Source organism: Oncorhynchus tshawytscha, linkage group LG09 (genome assembly GCF_018296145.1).
Source record: "Oncorhynchus tshawytscha isolate Ot180627B linkage group LG09, Otsh_v2.0, whole genome shotgun sequence".
NCBI classification, from domain to species: Eukaryota; Metazoa; Chordata; class Actinopteri; order Salmoniformes; family Salmonidae; genus Oncorhynchus; species Oncorhynchus tshawytscha.
Genome location: NC_056437.1, coordinates 20520534 through 20545623, shown reverse-complemented (window position 1 = coordinate 20545623; position 25090 = coordinate 20520534). Strand labels below are relative to the sequence as shown.

At 43.6% G+C, this 25090-nt stretch overlaps 1 protein-coding gene across 2 annotated transcripts in view; it reads right to left on the bottom strand.

Moving 5' to 3' along the window:
- Window positions 1–25090, bottom strand: part of LOC121847147 (netrin receptor unc-5 homolog) — a 222457-nt gene that overhangs the window by 24426 nt on the left and 172941 nt on the right. For both annotated transcript variants that reach the window (XM_042326670.1, XM_042326671.1), the window contains one exon: window positions 20897–21040. In XM_042326670.1, the coding sequence (XP_042182604.1) occupies window positions 20897–21040 (144 nt within the window). The remainder of the gene's footprint in view (window positions 1–20896; window positions 21041–25090) is intronic.

The following is a 25090-nucleotide window of genomic DNA, read 5'->3' as shown; positions in this document are numbered from 1 at the left end:
CTGACGTCTTTGACATGGTAACTGATGACTTTGACATGGTAACAGAATTCAATAATTAAACAGATTAAGTAATGCTCTAATTTTAAATTGTGCACCCAGTGTAGGCTATTACCCTTTTAAGAGCTAGAATAGATTTTGTACCAAATATGTTGTCTCACACTATTCAAACCCCTCAATTGAATAAACAGTCTATAGATCACATATTGCAAATATGGTTTCCAGGTGTTTGATACCGTTCAATTTGCTCCATTCCATCCATTATTATGAGCTGTCCTCCCCTTTAAAGTGTTCACACTGCACAAAACATGGAAAGAACCACATTGAATTCACAAACATTTACTGAAAGGGACCAAGTGTGAAAACTCAATATATACAAAAGTGAAATAAACAATACAAATTAACAGTAAACATTACACTCAACAGAAGTTCCAAAAGAAAAGAGACATTACAAATGTCATATTATGTATATATACAGTGTTGTAACAATGTACACATGGTTAAAGTACAGAAGGGAAAATAAACAAGCATAAATAAGGGTTGTATTTACAATGGTGTTTGTTCTTCACTGGTTGCCCTTTTCTTGTGGAAACAGGTCACAAATCTTGCTGCTGTGATGGCATACTGTGGGATTTCACCCAGTAGATATGGGAGATTATCAAAATTGGGTTTGTTTTGGAATTCTTTGTGGATCTGTGTAATCTGAGGGAAATATGTGTCTCTAATATGGTCATACATTGGGCAGGATGTTAGGAAGTGCAGTTCAGTTTCCACCTCATTTTGTGGGCAGTGTGCACATAGCCTGTCTTCTCTTGAGAGTCAGGTCTGCTTACGGCGGCCTTTCTCAATAGCAAGGCTATGCTCACTGAGTCTGTACATAGTCAAATATTTCCTTACGTTTGGGTCAGTCACAGTGGAGAGGTATTCTGCCACTGTGTACTCTCTGTTTAGGGCCAAATAGCATTCTAGTTTGCTCTGTTTTTTGTCAATTCTTTCCAATGTGTCAAGTAATTATATTTTTGTTTTCTCATGATTTGCTTGGGTCTAATTGTGTTGCTGTCCTGGAGCTCTGTGGGGTCTGTTTGTGTTTGTAAACAAAGCCCCAGGACCAGCTTGCCAGCTTCTTCTCCATGTTCATCTCTTTGTAGGTGATGGCTTTGTTATGGAAGGTTTGGGAATCGCTTCCTTTAGGTGGTTGTAGAATTTAACGCCTCTTTTCTGGATTTTGATAATTAGTGGGTATCGGCCTAATTCTGCTCTGCATGCATTATTTGGTGTTCTATGTTGTACACGGAGGATATTTTTGCAGAATTCTGCATGCAGTCTCAATTTGGTGTTTGTCCCATTTAGTGAAATCTTGGTTGGTGAGCGGACCCCAGACCTCGCAACCATAAAGGGCAATGGGCTCTATGACTGATTCAAGTATTTTTAGCCAGATCCTAATTGGTATGTTGAATTTTATATTACTTTTGATGGCATAGAATGCCCTTCTTGCCTTGTCTCTCAGATCGTTCACAGCTTTGTGGAAGTTACCTGTGGCGCTTATGTTTAAGCCAAGGTATGTATAGTTTTTTGTGTGCTCTCTCTCTCTCTCACACACACTCCCTCTCTCTCTCTCTCTCTCTCTTTCTCTGCTTTTCTCTCTTCTCTCATTTCACAGAAAGCCTAAAAAACTGGAGGTGGATGGTGGGGAGCTGCTGAGAAAGGGAATGGATGGATGTCTCTCTCTTCTCCTCCTATTAGAATAGATCCCTCTCTCTTCTCCTCCTATTATAATGGATATATTTCTTCTCCTATTAGAATGGATCCCTCTCTCTCCTCCTTCTATTAGAATGGATCTCTTTCTTCTCCTTCTATTAGAATGGATCTCTTTCTTCTCCTCCTATTAGAATGGATCTCTTTCTTCTCCTCCTATTAGAATGGATCTCTTTCTTCTCCTCCTATTAGAATGGATCTCTTTCTTCTCCTCCTATTAGAATGGATCTCTTTCTTCTCCTCCTATTAGAATGGATCTCTTTCTTCTCCTCCTATTAGAATGGATCTCTTTCTTCTCCTCCTATTAGAATGGATCTCTTTCTTCTCCTCCTATTAGAATGGATCTCTCTCTCTCTCTCTCTCTCTCTCTCTCTCTCTCTCTCTCTCTCTCTCTCTCTCTCTGTCTCTGTCTCTCTCTCTCCTCTCAAGTCTAAAGTATCGGAGGTGGATGGTGGGGAGCTGCTGAGAAAGGGACCAATATTTCTCCAGTGTGTGAGCCTGATGGAGAAGGGCAGGACCGGGACAGCAGAGGCAGAGGGGGATCGTCATGCTACTCTGAAACCCAAAGCTCATTAGACATATATCATCACCTGCTGAGACACAGGCTGCCATGGGAGCAGGAAGGGAGCTGTAGCACTACAATTGCAAGAGAACAGACTCAGTGGAGCATCAAGTACACAGTCGTACACTCAAACTCCAGTGACAGTACTTTTCACAGCCTGCAATATCCCTTTTCTACTTTTGAACCACACTAACTCCCTGACACAGAACATTTAATCAAACAGAGTAACCACATTTATGGAATAGTCTAGAATAACAATGTTCCTGTATAGCAAAAAACAAAAGTTAATGCAGTAGTGAGTTCATGCAGTGGTGAGTTAATGCAGTAGTGAGTTAATGCAGTGGTGAGTTAATGCAGTGGTGAGTTAATGCAGTGGTGAGTTAATGTAGTGGTGAGTTAATGCAGTGGTGAGTTAATGCAGTGGTGAGTTAATGCAGTGGTGAGTTAATGCAGTAGTGAGTTAATGCAGTAGTGAGTTAATGCAGTAGTGAGTTAATGCAGTGGTGAGTTAATGCAGTGGTGAGTTAATGCAGTGGTGAGTAGTGAGTTAATGCAGTAGTGAGTTAATGCAGTAGTGAGTTAATGCAGTAGTGAGTTAATGCAGTGGTGAGTTAATGCAGTAGTGAGTTAATGCAGTAGTGAGTTAATGCAGTGGTGAGTTAATGCAGTGGTGAGTTAATGCAGTGGTGAGTTAATGCAGTGGTGAGTTAATATAGTAGTGAGTTAATATAGTAGTGAGTTAATGCAGTGGTGAGTTAATGCAGTGGTGAGTTAATGCAGTGGTGAGTTAATGCAGTGGTGAGTTAATGCAGTAGTGAGTTAATGCAGTAGTGAGTTAATGCAGTCGTGAGTTAATGCAGTCGTGAATTAATGCAGTAGTGGTTATTTTTGTTTCTATTTTTAAACATTTTGTTGAGTGTATGAATTTGTGTATGAATTTAAATGTTCATGCAGTTCGGTTCTTGTTTAGACATATTGAAAATCCAGTCACCAAATATAGAATATAGCCCATAGTGTCTACTAGCACACACACACAGACACACGCACGCACACACAGGCAGGCACACACACACACACACACACAAAGACACACACACACACACACACACACACACACACACACACACACACACACACACACACACACACACACACACACAGGCACCCACACACACAGGCACACACACACACACACACACATACAGACACAGACACACAAAGTCTCAGAGCCATGCTCCACACCCACAGCAACTCCCTGCCAGTGTGTAATCCCTGAGAATGGGCTGGAGGAGCTGATATGAACCCTACTCTGACTATCTCTGGTAAACCAAGCATGGACCAGCCCTGCTTACAAAGCAAAGAAAGCCCAGAGTTGAAAGGCAAGCCAAGCTGAAAATGATATATTCTCTATAAGTACACGGAGTCAAGGGTTTCCATGAACTCTTCCTCTGAGTTTTAACCCCTCAGCGGCCATCGGTACACAACCAAAAGAAAAGCAAAGCATACACTTCCACATACTGTAGTAATGTAATGTGGACACCATGTGTTTGATGTATTTGATACCAATCCACCTCTTTATGTCAGTTTGAAATGAAATGGTTCACTTCAGATCTTTCTGCTGTAGGGTCAGAGAAGCATGCAATCAGTGACCTATATGGACGGACATAGTGGGTCCGGTATAAGAGCAGAATATTACCTTTCAGAAAGTCAGAGACCGGGAGTCAAGGACATTTGTGATGTAGTGAGAGAGAGCTTCCTAATTTCTTTGGGTCAGAACTCCCGAACATCCGTTTCTACTCTCAGCACCTCTCAGTATCCATGGAAACCACCCTTTGGGGTAGTTAAGCGTTCCAACGTAAAACAGGAATGTATGCTTGTAGATGGCTTTAGCATTTTGGTTTTGGTTTCTGGAAGAAGATCTGCAGACACGCAGATCCAAAAATGCTCCACCAAACTGGTTCAGGAATGGTCTCCTTGTCACCATTGTATTGTGAGTAAACTAGAACCCATAAATGCCCACACAATCTGACTGCCACCCACTGGCAAGTCTGAATCTGCTGCTGACATAGAGAGAGGGGGGGAGGGGGGAGAGAGGGAGAGAGAAAGAGAGGGAGAGGGAGGAAGAGAGAGAGAGACAGAGACAGAGAAAGAGAGAGATAGGATCTCAACCAATGCTATTAAAGGGAAACTTCACACTTTTTCAACTTCATATTCATCATCTCCAGCAACACCCCAGCATCAACATTGCCTACTAATTGCCCACTAATTGCCTACTAATTGCCTACTAATTGCCCACTAATTGTCTACTAATTGTCTACTAATTGGTTGATGATGTCATTGGAAACACTTATCTATATCATTTTTACTACAAAACAGAATGTTGATGTTGGGGTGGTGCTGGAGATAATGAATAGGAAGTTGAACATTTTTCAAAATCCCCTTTATAGAACTGTGATGTTGTGCAGCAGGTCGGAAGGCTAAACCCCCTTAGTCTTGGTGGCCATTTGATTAATTGTTCAAAAGTCTATTGGCTTGGGGTTAGAAGCTGTTAAGGAGCCTTTTGGACCTAGACTTGGGGCTCCGGTACCTCTTGCCGTGTGGTAGCAGAGAGAACAGTCTATGACTTGGGTGACTGGAGTCTTTGACAAATGATGGGGCTTCCTCTGACACCGCCTAGTATATAGGTCCTGGATGGCAGGAAGCTTGGCCCCAGTGATGTACTGGGCTGTACGTATTACCCTCTGTAGCGCCTTATGGATGCCGAGCAGTTGCCATACCAGGCGGTGATGCAACCGGTGCTCTTGATGGTCCGTACAGCTGTAGACATTTTTGAGGATCTGGGGACCCATGCCAAATCTTTTCAGTCTCCTGAGGGGGAAAAGGCATTGTCGTGCCCTCTTCATGACTTTCTTGTTGTGTTCGGACCATGATAGTTTGTGGACACCAAGGAACTTGAAACTCCCGACCCGCTCCACTACAGCCCCGTCGATGTGAATGGGGGTGTGTTCGGCCATCCCTTTCCTGGAGTCCACGATCATCTCCTTTGTCTTGCTCACATTCAGTTGGCTTCATGATCTCCTGTCTCCTGTTAATCAATCAATCAAATGCCTTTATAAAGCCATTTTTATTTCAGCAGATAAAGTGCATATACCCAGCCTAAAACCCAGCCTAAAACCCAGCCTAAAACCCCAAAGAGAAGGAAATGCAGGTGTAGAAGCACAGTGGCTAGGAAAAACACAGTGAAAAGGCAGGAATCTAGGAAGAAACCTAGAGAGGAACCAGGCATGGAGGACTATCCCCATAGAGAGAAGTACAACTGGAATAGAAACATGTCATTGATCATCTCACCGCTCCATATCCCCTGCAGGAAGAGAAGAGGTCAACTCTCATTCTCATTACAAATTAGGATCTAGAAATACTTGAATCAGTTATAGAACCCATTGCCCTTCATGGTTGTGAGATCTGGTGTCTGCTCACCAACCAAGAATTTACAAAATGGGACAAACACCAAATTGACACTCTGCATGCAGAATTCTGCAAAAATATCCTCAGTGTACAAAATCCAGAAAAGAGCTGTTAAATTCTACAACCACTTAAAAGAAAGCGATTCCCAAACCTTCCATAACAAAGCAATCACCTACAGAGAGATGAACCTGGAGAAGAGTCCCCTAAGCAAGCTGGTCCTGGGGACCAGAATGAGGTGGAAACTGAGCTGCACTTCCTAACCCAATTTTGATAAACTCCCATATATGAAATACTGCAGTGTGCCATCACAGCAGCAAGATCTATGACCTGTTGCCAGAAAAAAACGGCAACCAGTGAAGAACAAACACCATTATAAATACAACCCAAATTTGTTACTTTATTTTCCCTTTTGTACTTTAACTATTTGCACATCGTTGCAACACTGTATATATACATACTATGACATTTGAAATACCTTTATTCTTTTGGAATTTCTGTGTGTGTAATGTTTACTGTTAATTTTTATTGTTTATTTCACTTTTGTTTATTATCTACTTCACTTGCTTTGGCAATGTTAACATAAGGCTGTATGCTTTTTATTTAAGTAATATGTGTTCAGGAAGTGGAAATGTGTCTAATAAGCTATACGTTTGTTAATGAATATTTATATTTTGTGTTTAAGATATCATTTCAGTTTTACTTGGTGTTATCACTGTTACACACAGAAATAAAGCCCTTGAATTTAAAGGAATTGATAGAGAGGTAGAGAGAGAGACAAAGAGAAATAGAGGCAGAGAGAAACAAACTGAGAATCTCCTGAGTGATATTTTACAACCCTGTCTCCCTCCTCTTTGCTCTCCTCCTCCCAGGCTGGAGGTGATGTGGAACTGTCTGCGAAGCAGGGATGGGCTTAAGGCTGAATGGACATCCCTGTGGAAGTTGCACCATTCCCTCTTAAACCACTGGAATAAGTTGGCCTGCCCAAGCCTCCCTACAGCTCTCAGCTAACACTACATCTGACCTCCATTATGCTAAGTGCATGGTGTTTGGCTACTTGTCATGCTAAATTAACATAAATCTCAGTTATGTTTTTTTCTGACGCATTCTCTCTCTTAATAAACAATTAGTCCCTGATTAAGACGTAAACTAGAGGACTGGCAACCAAAGACAATTACCAAGGTGAAACTTAATTAGTTTGACTAGTTTTACTAGTTTTGTGAGAAATAACAAGGCCACAAACAAATACAATTTCAGTGTAAGTCCCTAAGTCATTAGAGGGGCATTCTTCGTTGTACCCATTTCAGGGTCTCTATGGGGTTTAATGAGGGTATTGAAACACCTCAAGAATGGTAGCAAGTCACTCTGAGGAAGGGGTCACAACAAGTAGAGAACATCACTGTGAAGTTGCATAGAAGAAAAGCAAAAGCGATTCATTTGAAAGAGAGAGAGAGAGAGAGAGAGAGGAGAGGGAGAGAGAGAGGAGAGGGAGAGAGAGAGGGAGAGAGAGAGGGAGAGAGAGAGAGAGAGAGAGAGGGGGGAGAGACAGAGAGAGGGGGAGAGAGAGAGAGAGACGGGAGAGAGAGAGAGAGAGAGAGAGAGGGGGAGAGAGAGAGGAGAGGGAGAGAGAGAGGAGAGGAGAGAGAGAGGGAGGGAGAGAGAGAGAGAGGGGGAGAGAGAGAGAGAGAGACGGAGAGAGACGGAGAGAGAGAGAGAGAGAGAGAGGGAGAGAGAGACAGAGAGAGACAGAGAGAGAGAGAGAGCAATCCATTCAGGAACATCTAATAGAAGGAGAAGAGAGATGGAGCCATTCTAATAGGAGGAGAATAGAGAGATCCATTCTAATAGGAGGAGAAGAGAGAGATCATTCTAATAGGAGGAGAAGAGAGAGATGCATTCTAATAGGAGAAGAGAGGGGGATCCATTCTAATATGAGGAGAATAGAGAGATCCATTCTAATAGGAGGAGAAGAGAGGGAGGGATCAATCAAAAAGGAGGAGGGAAGAGAGGATCCATTCTAATAGGAGGAAAAGAGAGAGGGATCCATTCTAATAGGAGAAGAAGAAAGATATCCATTCTAATAGGAGAAGAGAGAGAGATCCATTCTAACAGGAAAAGAGAGCGAGATCCATTCTAATAGGAGAGGAGAGGAATCCATTCTAATAGGAGAAGAGAGAGGGATCCATTCTAAAAGGATGAAAAGAGATAGATACATTCTAATAGGATGAGAAGAGAGAGGGATACATTCTAATAGGAGAATAAATAGATCCATTCTAATAGGAGGAGAAGAGAGAGATCATTCTAATAGGAGAAGAGAGGGGGATCCATTCTAATAGGATGAAAAGAGAGAGATACATTCTAATAGGAGGAGAAGAGAGAGGGATCCATTCTAATAGGAGAAGAGAGAGATCCATTCTAATAGGAGGAGAAGAGAGGGAGGGATCAATCAAAAAGGAGGAGGGAAGAGAGGGATCCATTCTAATAGGAGGAGAAGAAGAAAGATATCCATTCTAATAGGAGGAGAGAGAGGGATCCATTTTAATAGGAGGAGAAGAGAGAGATCCATTCTAACAGGAGAAGAGAGGAATCCATTCTAATAGGAGAAGAGAGAGATCCATTCTAATAGGAGGAGAAGAGAGGGAGGGATCAATCAAAAAGGAGGAGGGAAGAGAGGGATCCATTCTAATAGGAGGAGAAGAAGAAAGATATCCATTCTAATAGGAGAAGAGAGAGGGATCCATTTTAACAGGAGGAGAAGAGAGAGATCCATTCTAACAGGAGAAGAAATAGATCCATTCTAATAGGAGAAGAGAGAGGGATCCATTCTAATAGGAGAAGAAATAGATCCATTCTAATAGGAGAAGAGAGAGGGATCCATTCTAATAGGAGAAGAAATAGATCCATTCTAATAGGAGGAGAAGAGAGAGATCCATTCTAATAGGAGGAGAAGAGAGACATCAATTATAATAGGAGGAGAAGAGAGAGGGATCCATTCTAATAGGAGGAGGAGAGAGAGCTCTATTCTAATAGCAGGAGAAGAGAGAGATCTATCCTAATAGGATGAGAAGAAAGAGGGATCCATTCTAACAGGAAAAAAGAGAGAGGGAGCCACTCTAATAGGAGGAGAAGAGAGAGGGATCCATTCTGATTTTATGAAAAGGTTAGCTCTGTCAGGATGCTGATTAACAAACAGGCAAAACGTCAGTGGAGTCGCAGTTCAATGGCTCAGACACGAGACGTATGTGGCAGGTTCTACGATCACGAATTACAAAGGGAAAATCCGCCATGTCGCGGACCCCAACGTCCTGCTCCCGGACAAGCTAAACACCTTCTTCGCCTGTTTTGAGGATAACACAGTGCCACCGACACGGTCCCTTACCAAGGACTGGGGGCTCTCATTCTACGTGGCCGACGTAAGTAAAACATTTAAATGTGTTAACCCTCGCAAGGCTGCCGGCTCAGACGGCATCCCTAGCAGCGTCCTCAGAGTATGCTGTCCCCACATGTCCCCACATGCTTCAAAATGTCCCCCAATGTTCCTGTTCCCAAGAAAGTTAAGGTAACTGAACTAAATGACTATCGCCCCCGTACCACTCACTTCTGTCATCATGAAGTGCTTTGAAAGGCTAGTTAAGGATCATATCACCTCTACCTTACATGACACCCTAGACCCACTTCAATTTGCATACCACCCCAATAGATCCACAGATGAAGAAATCGCCATCGCACTGCACACTGCCCTATCCCATCTGGACAAGAGGAATACCTAAGTAAGAATTCTGTTCATTGACTATAGCTCAGACCTGAACACCATAGTACCCTCCAAACTCATCATTAAGCTCGGGGCCCTGGGTCTGAACCCCCGCCCGGTGCAACTGGGTCCGGGACTTCCTGACGGGCAGCCCCCCTGGTGGTGATGGTAGGAAACAACACCTCCACTTTGCTGATCCTCAGTACAGAGGCCCCACAAGGGTGCGTGCTCAGCTCCCTCCTGTACTCCCTGTTCACCCATGACTGCATGGCCACGCATGCCTCCAACTCAATCATCAAGTTTGCAAACGTCACAACAGTAGTAGGCCTGATTACCAACCATGTCGAGACAGCCTACAGGAAGGAGGTGAGGGCCCTGGGGGACTGGTGCCAGGAAAATAACCTCTCCCTCAACGTCAACAAAAAGAAGGAGCTGATCGTGGACTTCAGAAAACAGCAGAGTGGGCACCACCTATCCATATCGACGGGACCGCAGTCAGAAGGTGAAAAGCTTCAAGTTCCTCGGCGTACACATCACTGACTATCTGAAATGGTCCACCCACAGAGACAGTGTGGTGAAGAAGGCGCAACAGCGTCTCTTCAACCTCAGGAGGCTGCAGACATTTGGCTTGGCCCCTAAGACCCTCTTTTACCCTAAGACAAACTTTTACAGATGCACAATTGAGAGCATCCGGTCAGGCTGTATCACCGCCTGGTACGGCAACTGCACTACCCACAACCACAAGGCACTCCAGAGGGTGGTGCGGACAGCCCACACTGTCTGTCCTCCATGACACCTACACCTACCCGATGTCAGAGGAAGGCCTTAAAGATCATCAAGGACATCCACCATCCAAGCCACGGCCTGCACTCCACACTCCCCTTTCCCACCTGGACAAAAGCAGCACCTACATGAGAATGCTGTTCATTGACTACTGCTCAGGGTTCAACACCATAGTGCCCACAAAGCTCATTGCTAAGCTAAGGACCCTGGGACTAAACACCTCCCTCTGCAACTGGATCCTGAACTTCCTGACGGACAGCCTCCAGGTGGTAATGGTAGGCAACAACTCATCTGCCATGCTTATCCTCAACACCAGGGTCCCTCAGGGGTGAATGCTTAGTCCCCTCCTGTACTCCCTGTTCACCCATGACTGAGTGGCCAAGCAGACAACACTACAGTGGTAGGCCTGATCACTGACAATGATGAGACAGCCTATAGGGAGGAGGTCAGAGACCTGGCAGTGTGGTGCCAGGACAACAACCTCTCCCTCAATGTGAGCAAGACAAAGGAGATGACCGTGAACTATAGAAAAAGGAGGGCTGAACAGGCCCCCATTAACATCGACGGGGCTGTAGTGGAGCGGGTCGAGAGTTTCAAGTTCCTTGGTGTCCACATCACCAACAAACTATCATGGTCCAAACATACCAAGAAAGTCATGAAGAGGGCACGACAACTCCTTTCCCCCACAGGAGACTGAAAAGATTTGTCATGGGTCCTCAGATCCTGAAAAAGATAATTATACGGCTGCACCATCAAGCTGCATCTTGACCGGTAGCATCAACGCCTGGTATGGCAACTGCTCGGCATCTTACCGTAAGGTGCTACAGAGGGTAGTGCGTATGGCCCAGTACATCACTGGGGCCAAGCTTCCTGACATCCAGGACCTGGATACTAGGCGGTGTCAGAGGAAGGCCCAAAAAAAGTATTTTTAACTTCACTAGGGTAGGGGGCAGCATCCGGAATTTTGGATGAAAAGCGTGCCCAAATTAAACTGCCTGCTGCTCAAGCCCAGAAGATAGGATATGCATATAATTAGTAGATTTGGATAGAAAACAGTCTAAAGTTTCCAAAACTGTTAAAATAATGTCTGTGAGTATAACAGAACTGATATGGCAGGCGCCAACCTGAGGAAAATCCAAACAGGAAGTACTATTATTTTGAAAGGCTGTTTTTCCATTGAAAGCCTGTCCACCATACAAAGACTTAGGACCCAGTTCACAGTCTCTATGGATTCCTCTACATGTGGCCAGTCTTTAGGCAGTGTGTCAGGCTTTTACTCTGAAAAATGAGGGAGATACAGCACTTTAAATCAGTGGCCAGTGGAAATGTCCATTCATCAGCCATGCGTCTGATTGGGAACGCGCCTTTCTTGTTTCTCCTTTCCTATTGATGAAGCTTTTGTCCGGTTGAAATATTATCGATTATTTATGACAAAAACAACCAGAGGATTGATTTTAAACATCGTTTGGCATGTTTCTACTAACTTTTATTGTACTTTTTAAAAACTTTTTGCCTGGACTTGTGCACGCACCTTAAAACCTGTTAAAGATAGGGCTGATTACTGCCCCCTTTGGGGTGATTGCGTGCCCATAGTAAACAGAAAAAAAATCTGTCAAAAATTGCTAATATATGCATATAAAAATTATTATTGTATAGAAAACACTCTAAAGCTTCTAAAACCGTTTAAATTATGTCTCTATGTAAAGCAGAACTCTCAGGGCACTCATTCTCCCAAACTCTCTCTTGTCATCATAAAAGTTGGCCCAACTTTGACGTCATCGCCCCCACGCTTCCCAAGCACCTACAGTCCTGGGAACAGTTTCTATCTCTTCAGCGCGATGTCTGCTTTCAATGGGGCTTCTCATTGTGAGAATCGCGCGCTCACGAGAGTTTTGGCAGGCCGAAACCTTTCGGTCATGCGAGAAAACAGGTTACTCTCATGCGCGTTCTGCTCGGGTGATGTCTTTGTTCCAAGATTGATTAAACGACTCGTGTGTTTCTGATCGTCCTGAGAATTGCTGTGAAGCTATATAACATGCTAACGCTGTGTTCTGAACATAGTTTGACAAGTTTAGTCGACATATAATATGTAATTTCGACGTTTTGGTGCGCACCCACTTGACTTTTTGGCTGCATTTCAACCGAAATATGTCGTGTTTGATCACCGGAAGACACAGACTTCCAAACTAAAGCTGTTTTTGGTAAGTATAAACCCTTCCAGGTCTTCTGATGGAGGAACAGCAAAGGTAAGGGAATATTTATGTGTTTATTATGGGTTTCTGTGGACTCCGAAGTAGAGGAGCCAAAATGCTAATTCCTGAGCGCCGACTCATATTATAGCCTAGTGAACGAAATCTGTAACGTTAAAAATAAATGTAACACAGCGATTGCATTTAGAAGAAGTGTATCTTTCTATATATATGTAGAACATGCATATTTAGTCTAAGTTTATGTTGTGTATTCCATGTTAGCTGACGGCATATGGCGGAGCTATCGTCATTTCTCCGGACATTTGAGTAGCATTTTTTTTAACATGGCGTCATTCTAAACAGATTTATGGATATATATAGCATATTATTGGAAAAAACATAAATGTACTGTGTAACATGTTATATTACTGTCATCTGATGAAGATTTCAAAAGGTTAGTGAAATTATTTTTATTTTAATCCTGCGTTTGGTGATTGCATATTTTGTTGAATTTGGCTATGGAAATTAGCTTGGTCTTCGGTGTGTCTTCGGTGGTGGTTTGACATAAATATGTGCTATGTTTTCGCCATAAAACATTTTAGAAATCTGACTTGCTGGCTAGATAAACAAGTTGTTTATCTTTCATTTGAGCTATTGGACTTGTTAATGTGTGGAGGTTAAATATTTTTAAGAATATTTTTTGCGTTCCATGCGCCACATTCCAGCTGACGGTGGGAGGGCTGGTTCCCAATTGGGACTCAAGATCCTCAACAGGTTTTAACTTCTTGGTGACAGGGGGGCAGTATTGAGTAGCTTGGATTAATAAGGTGCCCAGAGTAAACTGCCTGCTACTCTGACCCAGATGCTAATATATGCATATTATTAGTAGTATTGGATGGAAAACACTCTGAAGTTTCTAAAACTGTTTGAATGATGTCTGTGAGTATAACAGAACTCGAAAACCTGAGACAAATCCAACCAGGAAGTGCAAAATCTGAGGTTTGTAGTTTCATTTAAGTGATCCAATATGCTATGTCTATGGGGCCAGATTGCACTTCCCAAGGCTTCCAGCAGATGACAACAGTCTTTAGAAAGTTGTTTGAGGCTTCTATTGTGGAAGGGAGTCGAATAAGAGCTGTTTCAACAAGTGGACTGGGCTGTGGCCAATCAGTTGTTTACTGCGCGGTCACGCAGGCGCGCCGTTCCTTCTTATTCCTCTGTAATGAATACACTATTGTCCGGTTGGAATATTATTGAAGATTTATTATAAAAAGACCCTAAGGATTGATTGTAAACATCGTTTGACATGTTTCTTTAACTTGTTATACCTGCAATCCCAATACCGGGATCGATATGACAACTACCAGTGAAAATAGAGGGTGCCATATTCAAACCATAGAAATCTCAAAATTACAATTCCTAAAACATACATGTGTCTTAAATCATTTTATCTTGTTGTTAATTCCACCAAAGTGTCCGATTTCAAATAGGCTTTTCAGAGAAAGCACTACAAACGATTATGTTCGGTCTCCACCAAACCACAATAAGCACAGCCATTTTCCAGCGAAATATAGCATTAACAAAAAACAGAAATAAAGATAAAAATGTATCCCTAACCTTGAATTATCTTCATCAGATGACACTCATAGGACTTCATGTTACACAATACATGCATGTTTTGTTTGATAAAGTTCATATAAAAAAATCAGAGTTTACATTGGCTTATTAGATTCACTTGTTCCAAAAACATCAAGTGATTTTGCATAGCCACATCGTTTCAACAGAAATACTCATCATAAATGTAGATGATAATACAAGTTATACACATGGAATTATAGATATACCTCTCCTTAATGCAACCGCTGTGTCAGATTTCAAAAAAAGCTTACGGAAAAAGCAACACATGCAATAATCTGAGACTGCGCTCAGAACAGAAGCCAAATTAGCCGCCATGTTGGAGTCAACAGAAACCAGAAAATACATGATAAATGTTTCCTTAACTTTGATGAACTTCATCAGAATGCAGTCCTAGGAATCCCAGGTCCACAATAAATGCTTGATTTGTTCGAAAATGTCCGTTATTTATGTCCAATTAGCTACTTTGGTTAGCGCGTTTGGTAAACAATTCCAAAGTCACAAAGCGCATCCACTATAACGTGACGAAATGTCCAAAAGTTCCGTAACAGTCAGTAGAAACATGTCAAACGATGTACTGAATCAATCTTTAGAATGTTGTTTACATATATCTTGAATAACGTTCCAACCGGAGAATTAGAATGACTTCAGATGAGCGATGGAACGCGCATAGTGAATGCATGGTCAACTCGTGGCAGTGGTGACTATTCCCTGTGTCATTCGACCCCCCTTCACATGAGAGTCATCAGACAAAGTTCTATTGACTGTTGACATCTAGTGGAAGGTGTAGGAAGTGAAAACTCATCCATATCTCGCTGTAATTTCAATGAGAGCTTGGTTGAAATTATGCCACCCCCAGAAAAAAAGACAGGAAGTGGAATTTCTCAGGTTTTTGCCTGCTATATGAGTTGTTTTACTCACAGACATAATTCAAACAGTTTTAGAAACTTCAGAGTGTTTTCCATCCAATACGAATAATATGATGATTATATTAGCAACTGAGACTGAGGAGCTGGCTGTTCACAATGGGCACCTTTTCATCCAAGCTACTCAATACTGCCCCTGCAGCCATAAAAAGATAAACTGTAATGGAACTCTTTTGACTTTTCGTCTGGATTTTGTGCTCGCGCATTGTGTCTTTGGAATAGTGAACTAAACGCGCGAACAAAACGGAGGTATTTGGAAATAAATATGGATGAAATCGAACAATACAAACATTTCTTGTGGAAGTGGGAGTCCTGTAAGTGCATTCCGACAAAGATCAGCAAAGGTAAGTGAAGATTTATAATGCTATTTATGACTTTTGTTGACTCCACAATTTGGCGGGTAACTGTATGGCTTGCATTTGTGGCTGAACGCTGTTCTCAGATGATTGAATATTGTGCTTTTGCCGTAAAGCTTTTTTGAAATCTGACACAGCGGTTGCATTAAGAACAAGTTTATCTTTAATTCTATGTAAAAACGTGTATCTTTCATCAAAGTTTATGATGAGTAATTCTGTTATTGGCCCTGTCCAGGGGTGTCCTCGGATGGGGCCATAGTGTCTCCTGACCCCTCCTGTCTCAGCCTCCAGTATTTATGCTGCAGTAGTTTACGTGTCAGGGGGCTAGGGTCAGTTTGTTATACCTGGAGTACTTCTCCTGTCCTATTCGGTGTCCTGTGTGAATCTAAGTGTGCGTTCTCTAATTCTAACCTTCTCTCTTTCTTTCTCTCTCTCGGAGGACCTGAGCCCTAGGACCATGCCCCAGGACTACCTGATATGATGACTCCTTGCTGTCCCCAATCCATCTGACCGTGCTGCTGCTCCAGTTTCAACTGTTCTGCCTTATTATTATTCTACCATGCTGGTCATTTATGAACATTTCAACATCTTGGCCATGTTCTGTTATAATCTCCACCCGGCACAGCCAGAAGAGGACTGGCCACCCCACATAGCCTGGTTCCTCTCTAGGTTTCTTCCTAGGTTTTGGCCTTTCTAGGGAGTTTTTCCTAGCCACCGTGCTTCTACACCTGCATTGCTTGCTGTTTGGGGTTTTAGGCTGGGTTTCTGTACAGCACTTTGAGATATCAGCTGATGTACGAAGGGCTATATAAATAAATTTGATTTGATTTTGATCTGATTTGTTATTTGATGTGGCTCTCTGCAATTTCTCCAGTGGTTTGGCGCCAATGTAAACTGAGGTTTTTGGATATAAATATGAACTTGATCGAACAAAACATACATGTATTGTGTAACATTGAGTCCTGGGAGTGTCATCTGATGAAGATCGTCAAAGGTTAATGATTAATTTGATCTATATTTCTGCTTTTTGTGACACCTCTCTTTGGTTGGAAAATGTCTGAATGCTTTCTGTGACTCATTGCTGACCTAACATAATGATATGTTCTGCTTTCGCCGAAAAGCCTTTTTGAAATCGGACACTGTGGTTGTATTAACGAGAAGTGTATCTTTAAAATGGTCTAAAATACTTGTATGGTTGAGGAATTTTAATTATGACATTTCTGTTGTTTTGAATTTGGCACCCTGCAATTTCACTGGCTGTTGGCGAGGTGGGACGCTAGCGTCCCGAACGATCCCAGAGAGGTGAAGCGTTCGGATTACTGGACAAACCGGGCAAACAAAAAGGAGGTATTTGGTCATAAAGAGGGACATTATCGAACAAAACAAACATGATTTGTCTTACATGGAGACCTGGGAGTGCCACCAGATGAAGATCATCAAAGGTAAGTGATTCATTTTAATGCTATTTCTGACTTTTGTGACACTCTCCTTGGCTGGAAAATGGCTGTATGGGTTTCTGTGGCTAGGTGCAGACCTAACATAATCGCAAAGTGTGCTTTCTCCGTAAAGCCTTTTTGAAATCTGACACAGCAGTTGCATTAAGAAGAAGTTTATCGTTATTAGTATGTTTAACACTTGTATCGTTTATCAATGTTTATGATGAGTATTTCTGTAATTTGATGTGGCTCTCTGCACTTTCACCGGATGTTTGTTTGAGACAATGCATTTCTGACCATAATGCGCCAATGTAAACTGAGATTTGGATATACATTTTGGATATAAATATGAACTTTATCGAACAAAACATACATGTATTGTGTAACATGAAGTCCTATGAGTGCCATCTGATGAAGATCATCAAATGTTAGTGATTCATTTAATCTCTATTTCTGCTTTTGTGACTCCTCTCTTTAGCTGGAAAAATGGCTGTATGGTTTTCTGTGACTAGGTGCTGACCTAACATAATCGCATGGTGTGCTTTCGTCGTAAAGCCTTTTTGAAATCGGACACTGTGGTTGGATTTACAAGAGGTTTATCTTTAAAATAGTGGATAATACTTGTATGTTTGAGGAATTTTAATGATGGGATTTCTGTTGTTTTGAATTTGGAGCCCTGCAATTTCACTGGCTGTTGTCGAGGTGGGACGCTAGCGTCCCGAACAATCCCAGAGAGGTTAACAGCTTCTACCCCCAACCTATAAGACTACTGAACAATGAATCAAACGGTCACCCATACTATTTACATTGACCCCCCTTTATTTTTTACACTGCTTCTACTTGCTGTTTATTATCTACCCCCTGTATATAGCCTTGTTATTGTAATTTTATTGTGTTACTTGTTACTTTATTTAGTAAATATTTTCATAACGATTTCTTGAACTGCATGGTTGGTTAAGGGCTTGTAAGTAAGCAATTCACTGTAAGGTCTACACTTCTTGTATTCGGCGCATGTGACGAATACAACTTGATTTAGCTGCGGTTAACGAAATGCTGGTGATGAGTATAGCTGCTGTTAACTAAATGCTGGTGATGAGTATAGCTGCTGTTAACTAAATGCTGGTGATGAGTATAGCTGCTGTTAACTAAATGCTGGTGTTGAGTATAGCTGCTGTTAAGTGAGTACTGGTGATGAGTACAGCTGCTGTTAAGTGAGTGCTGGTGATGAGTTTAGATGCTGTTAAGTGAGTGCTGGTGATGAGTATAGCTGCTGTTAAGTGAGTGCTGGTGATGAGTGTAGCTGCTGTTAACTAAATGCCTGTGATGAGTATAGCTGCTGTTCAGTGAGTGCTGGTGATGAGTATAGCTGCTGTTAAGTGAGTGCTGGTGATGAGTATAGCTGCTGTTAAGTGAGTGCTGGTGATGAGTATAGCTGCTGTTAAGTGAATGCTGGTGATGAGTATAGCTGCTGTTAAGTGAGTGCTGGTGATGAGTATAGCTGCTGTTCAGTGAGTGCTGGTGATGAGTATAGCTGCTGTTCAGTGAGTGCTGGTGATGAGTATAGCTGCTGTTCAGTGAGTGCTGGTGATGAGTATAGCTGCTGTTCAGTGAGTGCTGGTGATGAGTATAGCTGCTGTTCAGTGAGTGCTGGTGATGAGTATAGCTGCTGTTAATTGAATGCTGGTGATGAGTATAGCTGCTGTTAAGTGAGTGCTGGTGATGAGTAGTAACAGAGGCATGAACACAGCACTTTCTCAGATGTCTAGTGAGTCATCCTAACAGGGTATCTGAAAGGCCAATGGAGAAGTGACGCATCGTGGCCGCCCCTCTGGACAAGGCAATGTTTACACGACCCCTGTCAAACAGCCCCTAATTTACCACTTATTTGCACGTATACCCCTTTTATACATATCAGTGGGTAACTGGCAAACTGGGAGGGGTGGGGGTTGGTGGGTGTTGTTAAAACATGGGGGGTGTTTGCAGTTCGAATTAGGAAGGTGTTAAACAATGGAACAGTTAATGAATTTACCTGTAAAAAAAACAGAGAACCATTCACACAAATCCAATACCTGTATTTTGGTTACAGGGTCTGTGAAAATGCAGGAATCATGACTACTGTAGGTCTTTAGTAGCTTATATTTTTCCATTCATTTTATCTCTACTCCTTTCAGATTTATGAAAAGGCTGGTATAAAAATGCATGCATGGTAAATTAGTGGGATTTTGGTCTGTGTATGAAAGGGATATAAGTGTCCCAGAGACCTCTGTCACTCTATTGGAGAAAGAGAGAGACTGGACACAACATGGCTTGAAGTCAGAAATGCATAAGGTCCATACAAATACCGATGATTGCAGAAGAGCCATGGCTCAGTGATAAAGATAAAGCAGAAAAACAGTCAGAGTTCAGTACATTTTTGGGCATTTTAGTGTACTCTTTTTTGTTGTTGTGATCACTCAACAACTGAAAGACATAAAACTATTCTATTTCGTCTCTGTCAGAGTTTCCAACTCCCTTCCCGTTTTGATTGGCATGTCCTCTGGGTCACGTTAAACTGATTTAAGCGCAAGGGAAGAAATAAATGTGTTGTTACTGGAAAACATGTTGGTATTTGGTATACTGACCCGTAGAATTACTAACATAAGAAAATGGCATTTGAGGACCACCAACAAATAACCGGAAATGTTGGTATAAACATATCCTTGTGCTGTGTGTATACAGCACTCCCTGTCTCTGCTCAGTTCCTCCTAGTTTATACACAATGAAAGTGGAGTCTATGGGCTGTTTTACCCACCCACGCTCAAAAGAACACGTAACTGCCATTAGTTATGAGAGCCTTTTCCTGACTGCCTGTACAACTGGCAGATACAGATCAACTTGGAAAGAGTCACTCTCGGTGACTCTTTGACTGTGAGGACAGGGATGGGGATTGGGGTGGGGACAGGGATGAGGACAGGATGGGGACTGGGATGGGGACAGAGATGGGGACAGGTACGGAGACTGGGATAGGGTCTGGGATGGGGTCTGGGATGGGGACAGGTACGGAGACTGGGATAGGGTCTGGGATGGGGTCTGGGATGGGGACAGGGATGGAGACTGGAATGGAGACTGGGATAGGGTCGTGGACATGGATGGAGACTGGGATGGGGTCTGGGATGGAGACTGGGATGGGGTCTGGGATGGAGACTGGGATGGGGTCTGGGATGGAGACTGGGATGGGGTCTGGGATGGAGACTGGGATGGTGTCTGGGATTGGGACAAGGATGGAGACAGGGATGGAGACAGGGATAGGGTCTGGGATGGGGACAGGGATGGAGACTGGGATGGAGACTGGGATAGGGTCGTGGACATGGATGGAGACTGGGATGGAGACTGGGATAGGGTCTGGGATGGGGTCTGGGATGGGGACAGGGATGGAGACTGGGATGGAGACTGGGATAGGGTCTGGGATGGGGTCTGGGATGGGGACAGGTACGGAGACTGGGATAGGGTCTGGGATGGGGTCTGGGATGGGGACAGGGATGGAGACTGGGATGGAGACTGGGATAGGGTCGTGGACATGGATGGAGACTGGGATGGGGTCTGGGATGGAGACTGGGATGGGGTCTGGGATGGAGACTGGGATGGGGTCTGGGATGGGGACAAGGATGGAGACAGGGATGGAGACAGGGATGGGGACAGAGATGGAGACTGGGATGGAGACAGGGATGGACACAGAGATGGGGTCTGGGATGGGGACAAGGATGGAGACAGGGATGGGGACAGGGATGGGGTCTGGGATGGGGACAAGGATGGAGACAGGGATGGATACTGGGATGGGGTCTGGGATGGAGACAGGGATGGGGACAGGGATGGAGACTGGGATGGGGACAAGGATGGAGACTGGGATGGGGTCTGGGATGGAGACAGGGATGGGGACAGGGATGGGGTCTGGGATGGAGACAGGGATGGGGACAGAGATGGTGACAGGATGGGGACAGGATGGGGAAAGGAATGAGGACAGGGTTGAGGGGACTCAATAGTGACAGGGTAGAGGGCGTTACTCACACGCGATGAGGACGTGTGCCTTGCGACTCTTGGTGGTCCCTGCAGAGCTCCAGGCAACACACTGACACCAGAAGTCCTCTGGTCCAAACAGCTCCTCTACTTGCTGCCGTGTGATCTCAATACTGGCCTCTCGCACCACCAATCCTGCGGAGTGGAGAGAGAAGAAAGTCAGTATACAGGCTCGATACAGAAGCAGAACCAACACTAGCCTTGGGCAGAGAGATTCAAAACACAGAGCCAAAGCCATTTGAGGGAAATTATAGCTTGATAAAGTTAAATGAATGTTGTCCTCCCTGGCACCGGCCCTGGGGAGAGGGGAATGAATATCAGTTCTAACATGTTGCCAGCAGTACAGTCTATAGCTTCATTGAGAGGATGTCAATACTAACCTCTCACACCTGGGAAAGGAAATTAGAGAAGATACACTATATATACAAAAGTATGTGGACACCCATTCAAATTAGTGTATTCAGCTATTTCAGCCACACCCGTTGCTGACAGGTGTATAAAATCAAGCACACTGCCATGCAATCTCCATAGGAAAACACTGGCAGTAGAATGGCCTGTACTGAAAAGTTCAGTGACTTTCCAACGTGGCACTATCATAGGATGCCACTTTCCAACAGGTCAGTTCGTCAAATTTCTGTCTTCTAGAGCTGCCCCAGTCAACTGTAAGTGCTGTTATTGTGAAGTGGAAACGTCTAGGAGCAACAACGGCTCAGCCGTGAAGTGGTAGGCCACACAAACTCACAGAACGGGACCGCCAAGTGCTGAAGCTCGTAGAATGCAGAGTGCCAACTGTAAAGTTTGGTGAGGAGGAATAATGGTTTAGGGCTGTTTTCATGGTTCGGGCTAGGCCCCTTAGTTCCAGTGAAGGGAAATCTTAAAGCTACAGCATACAATGTCATTCTGGATGATTCTGTGCTTCCAAATTCGTGGCAACAGTTTGGGGAAGGCCATTTCTTGTTCCATATATAAATACCCATTACAATGATAATATTTTTTGTGTGTTTTACCCCATGTTTCTCCCCAATTTCGATCTTGTCTCATCGCTGCAACTCCCCAATGGGCTCGGGACGCGAAGGTCGAGTCATGCATCCTCCGAAACAAGACCCACTAAACCGCGCTTCTTAACACCCGCCCGCTTAACCCGGAAGCCAGCCACACCAATGTTTCGGAGAAAACACCGTTCAACTGACGACAGCGGTTAGCCAGCAGGTGCCCGGCCCGCCACAAGGAGTCGCTAGAGCACGATGAGCCAAGTAATGCCCCCCGGCCAAACCCTCCCCTAACCTGGACGACACTGGGCCAATTGTGCGCTGCCCTATAGGACTCCCGATCATGGATTGAACCCCGGTCTGTAGTGATGCCTCTAGCACCGCAATGCAGTGCCTTAGACCCTTGCGCCATTCGGAAGGCCCAATACCCATTATTTTGAATAAGATGTTAGACGAACAGGTGTCCACATACTTTTGGTAATGTAGTGTATCTGTATCTAAACAAACACACATATAGGACAGAGAAAGGGGAATACCTAGTCAGTTGTACAACTGAATGCATTCAACTGAAATGTGTCTTCTGCATTTAACCCAACCCCTCTGAATCATACACCCATTCAAAATCTGGCAAAACCACACACACAGCTCTTCACACTTTAATACATCAATTTAATCAATTGTATTGCATCTTTAAATCAGTCTACTAACTACCCTGTCCAAAAAGGGTATTTCTCAAGGCTGTTTGGCAAAGGGTCTCCCTGTGTGCTTAGTGCTGGGTGTGTGTGTTCTGTGTGTGCTAGCTTGGCCCAGATTGCGGTGAGGTGCTGTGGGATTGAGTTGTTGAGGTCCGGGGCTGTGCATGGGACTGTGGGGGAGGAAGCCTAGCAGCCTCATCAGTGTCATGGCTAACACAATCCTGTCTTCTAACTCCTCTGATTACTGCTCATCTGGGTGCCAGAGCCCAAACAAACAAATCAGCCCTGAAACAAACCCCTCTACCCACAGCACAGCTGCCCCTCCAGCTCAGATTACTGAAATAATGCTGTGTGTACTGTGTGTGTGTGTGTGTGTGTGTGTGTGTGTGTGTGTGTGTGTGTGTGTGTGTGTGTGTGTGTGTGTGTGTGTGTGTGTGTGTGTGTTGTGTGTGTGTGTGTGTGTGTGTGTGTGCGTGCGTATGTGTGCGTACGTCCATGGCCGTGCGTGTGTGAGTGTGTGCGTGCATGTGTGTGTACAGCTGGGTGTGCCAGGCTGCTTGGCACTGAGTATCATGGATGCTTCTTTGGTTTCTCAGCCCCTCATCATCTTATCTTCTAATGTATTACTGAGAAGATTAGACAGTATGGAGGTGGAGGATCTGACAGTTCTCTCTCTGACAGGAGAAACAGCACACACATTCAATACACAGCAATCTAATCCAATGAGAGTATAGAGAGGAGCCCTATGGCAACATCATGTACCATAAATCACAAACAATGCAGTTGTCACTCTGCAGTAGAAACTTTAGCTAACAGAACTATTGATCCCCACAGTATTGGGAGGAGGGAGAGAGAGAGGCAGAGAGAGAGAGAGAGAGAGAAGAGAGACATAGTGAGATATAGAGAGAGATATACCCACTATCAAAATCCAGAAAAGAGACGTTAAATTCTACAACCACTTAAAAGGAAGCGATTCCCAAACCTTCCACAACAAAGCAGAGAGATGAACCTGGAGAACAGTACTTGCCCTAAGCAAGCTGGTCCTGCGGCTCTGTTCACAAACACAAACACAAACAGACCTCACAGAGCCCCAGGACAGCAACACAATTAGACACAACCAAATCATGAGAAAATATATATATAATTACTTGACACATTGGAAATAATTTACAAAAAAAACTGAGCAAACTAGAATGCTATTTGGCCCTAAACAGAGAGTACATAGTGGCAGAATACCTGACCACTGTGACTGACCGAAACTTAAGGAAAGCTTTGACTATGTACAGCCTCAGTGAACATAGCCTTGCTATTGAGAAAGGCCGCCGTAGGCAGACCTGGCTCTCAAGAGAAGACAGGCTATGTGCACACTACCCACAAAATGAGGTGGAAACTGAGCTGCACTTCCTAACCTCCTGCCAAATGTATGACCATATTAGAGAAACATATTTCCCTCAGATTACACAGATCCACAAAGAATTCAAAAACAAACCCAATATCTACTGGGTGAAATACCACAGTGTGCCATCACAGCAGCAAGATGTGTGACGTGTTGTCACGAAAAAAGGGCAATCAGTGAAGAACACCCTTGTAAATACAACCCAGATTTATGTTTATTTATTTTCCCTTTTGTACTTTAACTATTTGCAAATAATATGACATTTGAAGTGTCTTTATTCTTTTGTAACTTTTATGAGTGTAATGTTTACTGTAAAACTGTTTTATTGTTTATTTCATTTCTGTTTATTATCTATTTCACCTGCTTTGGCAATGTAAACATGTTTCCCATGCCAATTAAGCCCTTAAATTGAATTGAATTGAGAGAGAGAGAGAGAGAGTTTATTTCACTTTATATATTATCTACCTCACTTGCTTTGGCAATGTTAACACATGTTTCCCATGCCAATAAAGCCCTTGAATTGAATTGAATTGAGAGAGAGAGAGAGAGAGAGAGAGAGACAGAGAGAGACAGAGAGAGAGAGAGAGAGAGACAGAGAGAGAGAGAGAGAGAGAGAGAGAGAGAGAGAGAGAGAGAGACAGAGAGAGAGAGAGAGAGAGACAGAGAGAGAGACAGAGAGAGAGCCAGAGAGAGAGAGAGAGAGACAGAGAGAGAGAGAGAGAGAGAGAGAGACAGAGAGAGAGACAGAGAGAGAGAGAGAGAGAGAGAGAGACAGAGAGACAGAGACAGAGAGACAGGGAGAGAGACAGGGAGAGAGACAGAGAGAGAGAGAGAGAGACAGAGAGAGAGACAGAGAGAGAGAGAGAGAGACAGAGAGAGAGACAGAGAGAGAGAGAGAGAGAGAGACAGAGAGAGACAGAGAGAGAGAGAGAGAGAGAGACAGAGAGAGAGACAGAGAGAGAGAGAGAGAGAGAGACAGAGAGAGAGACAGAGACAGAGAGAGACAGAGAGAGAGAGAGAGAGAGAGAGACAGAGAGAGAGACAGAGACAGAGAGAGACAGAGAGAGAGAGAGAGATAGAGAGAGACAGAGAGAGAGACAGAGAG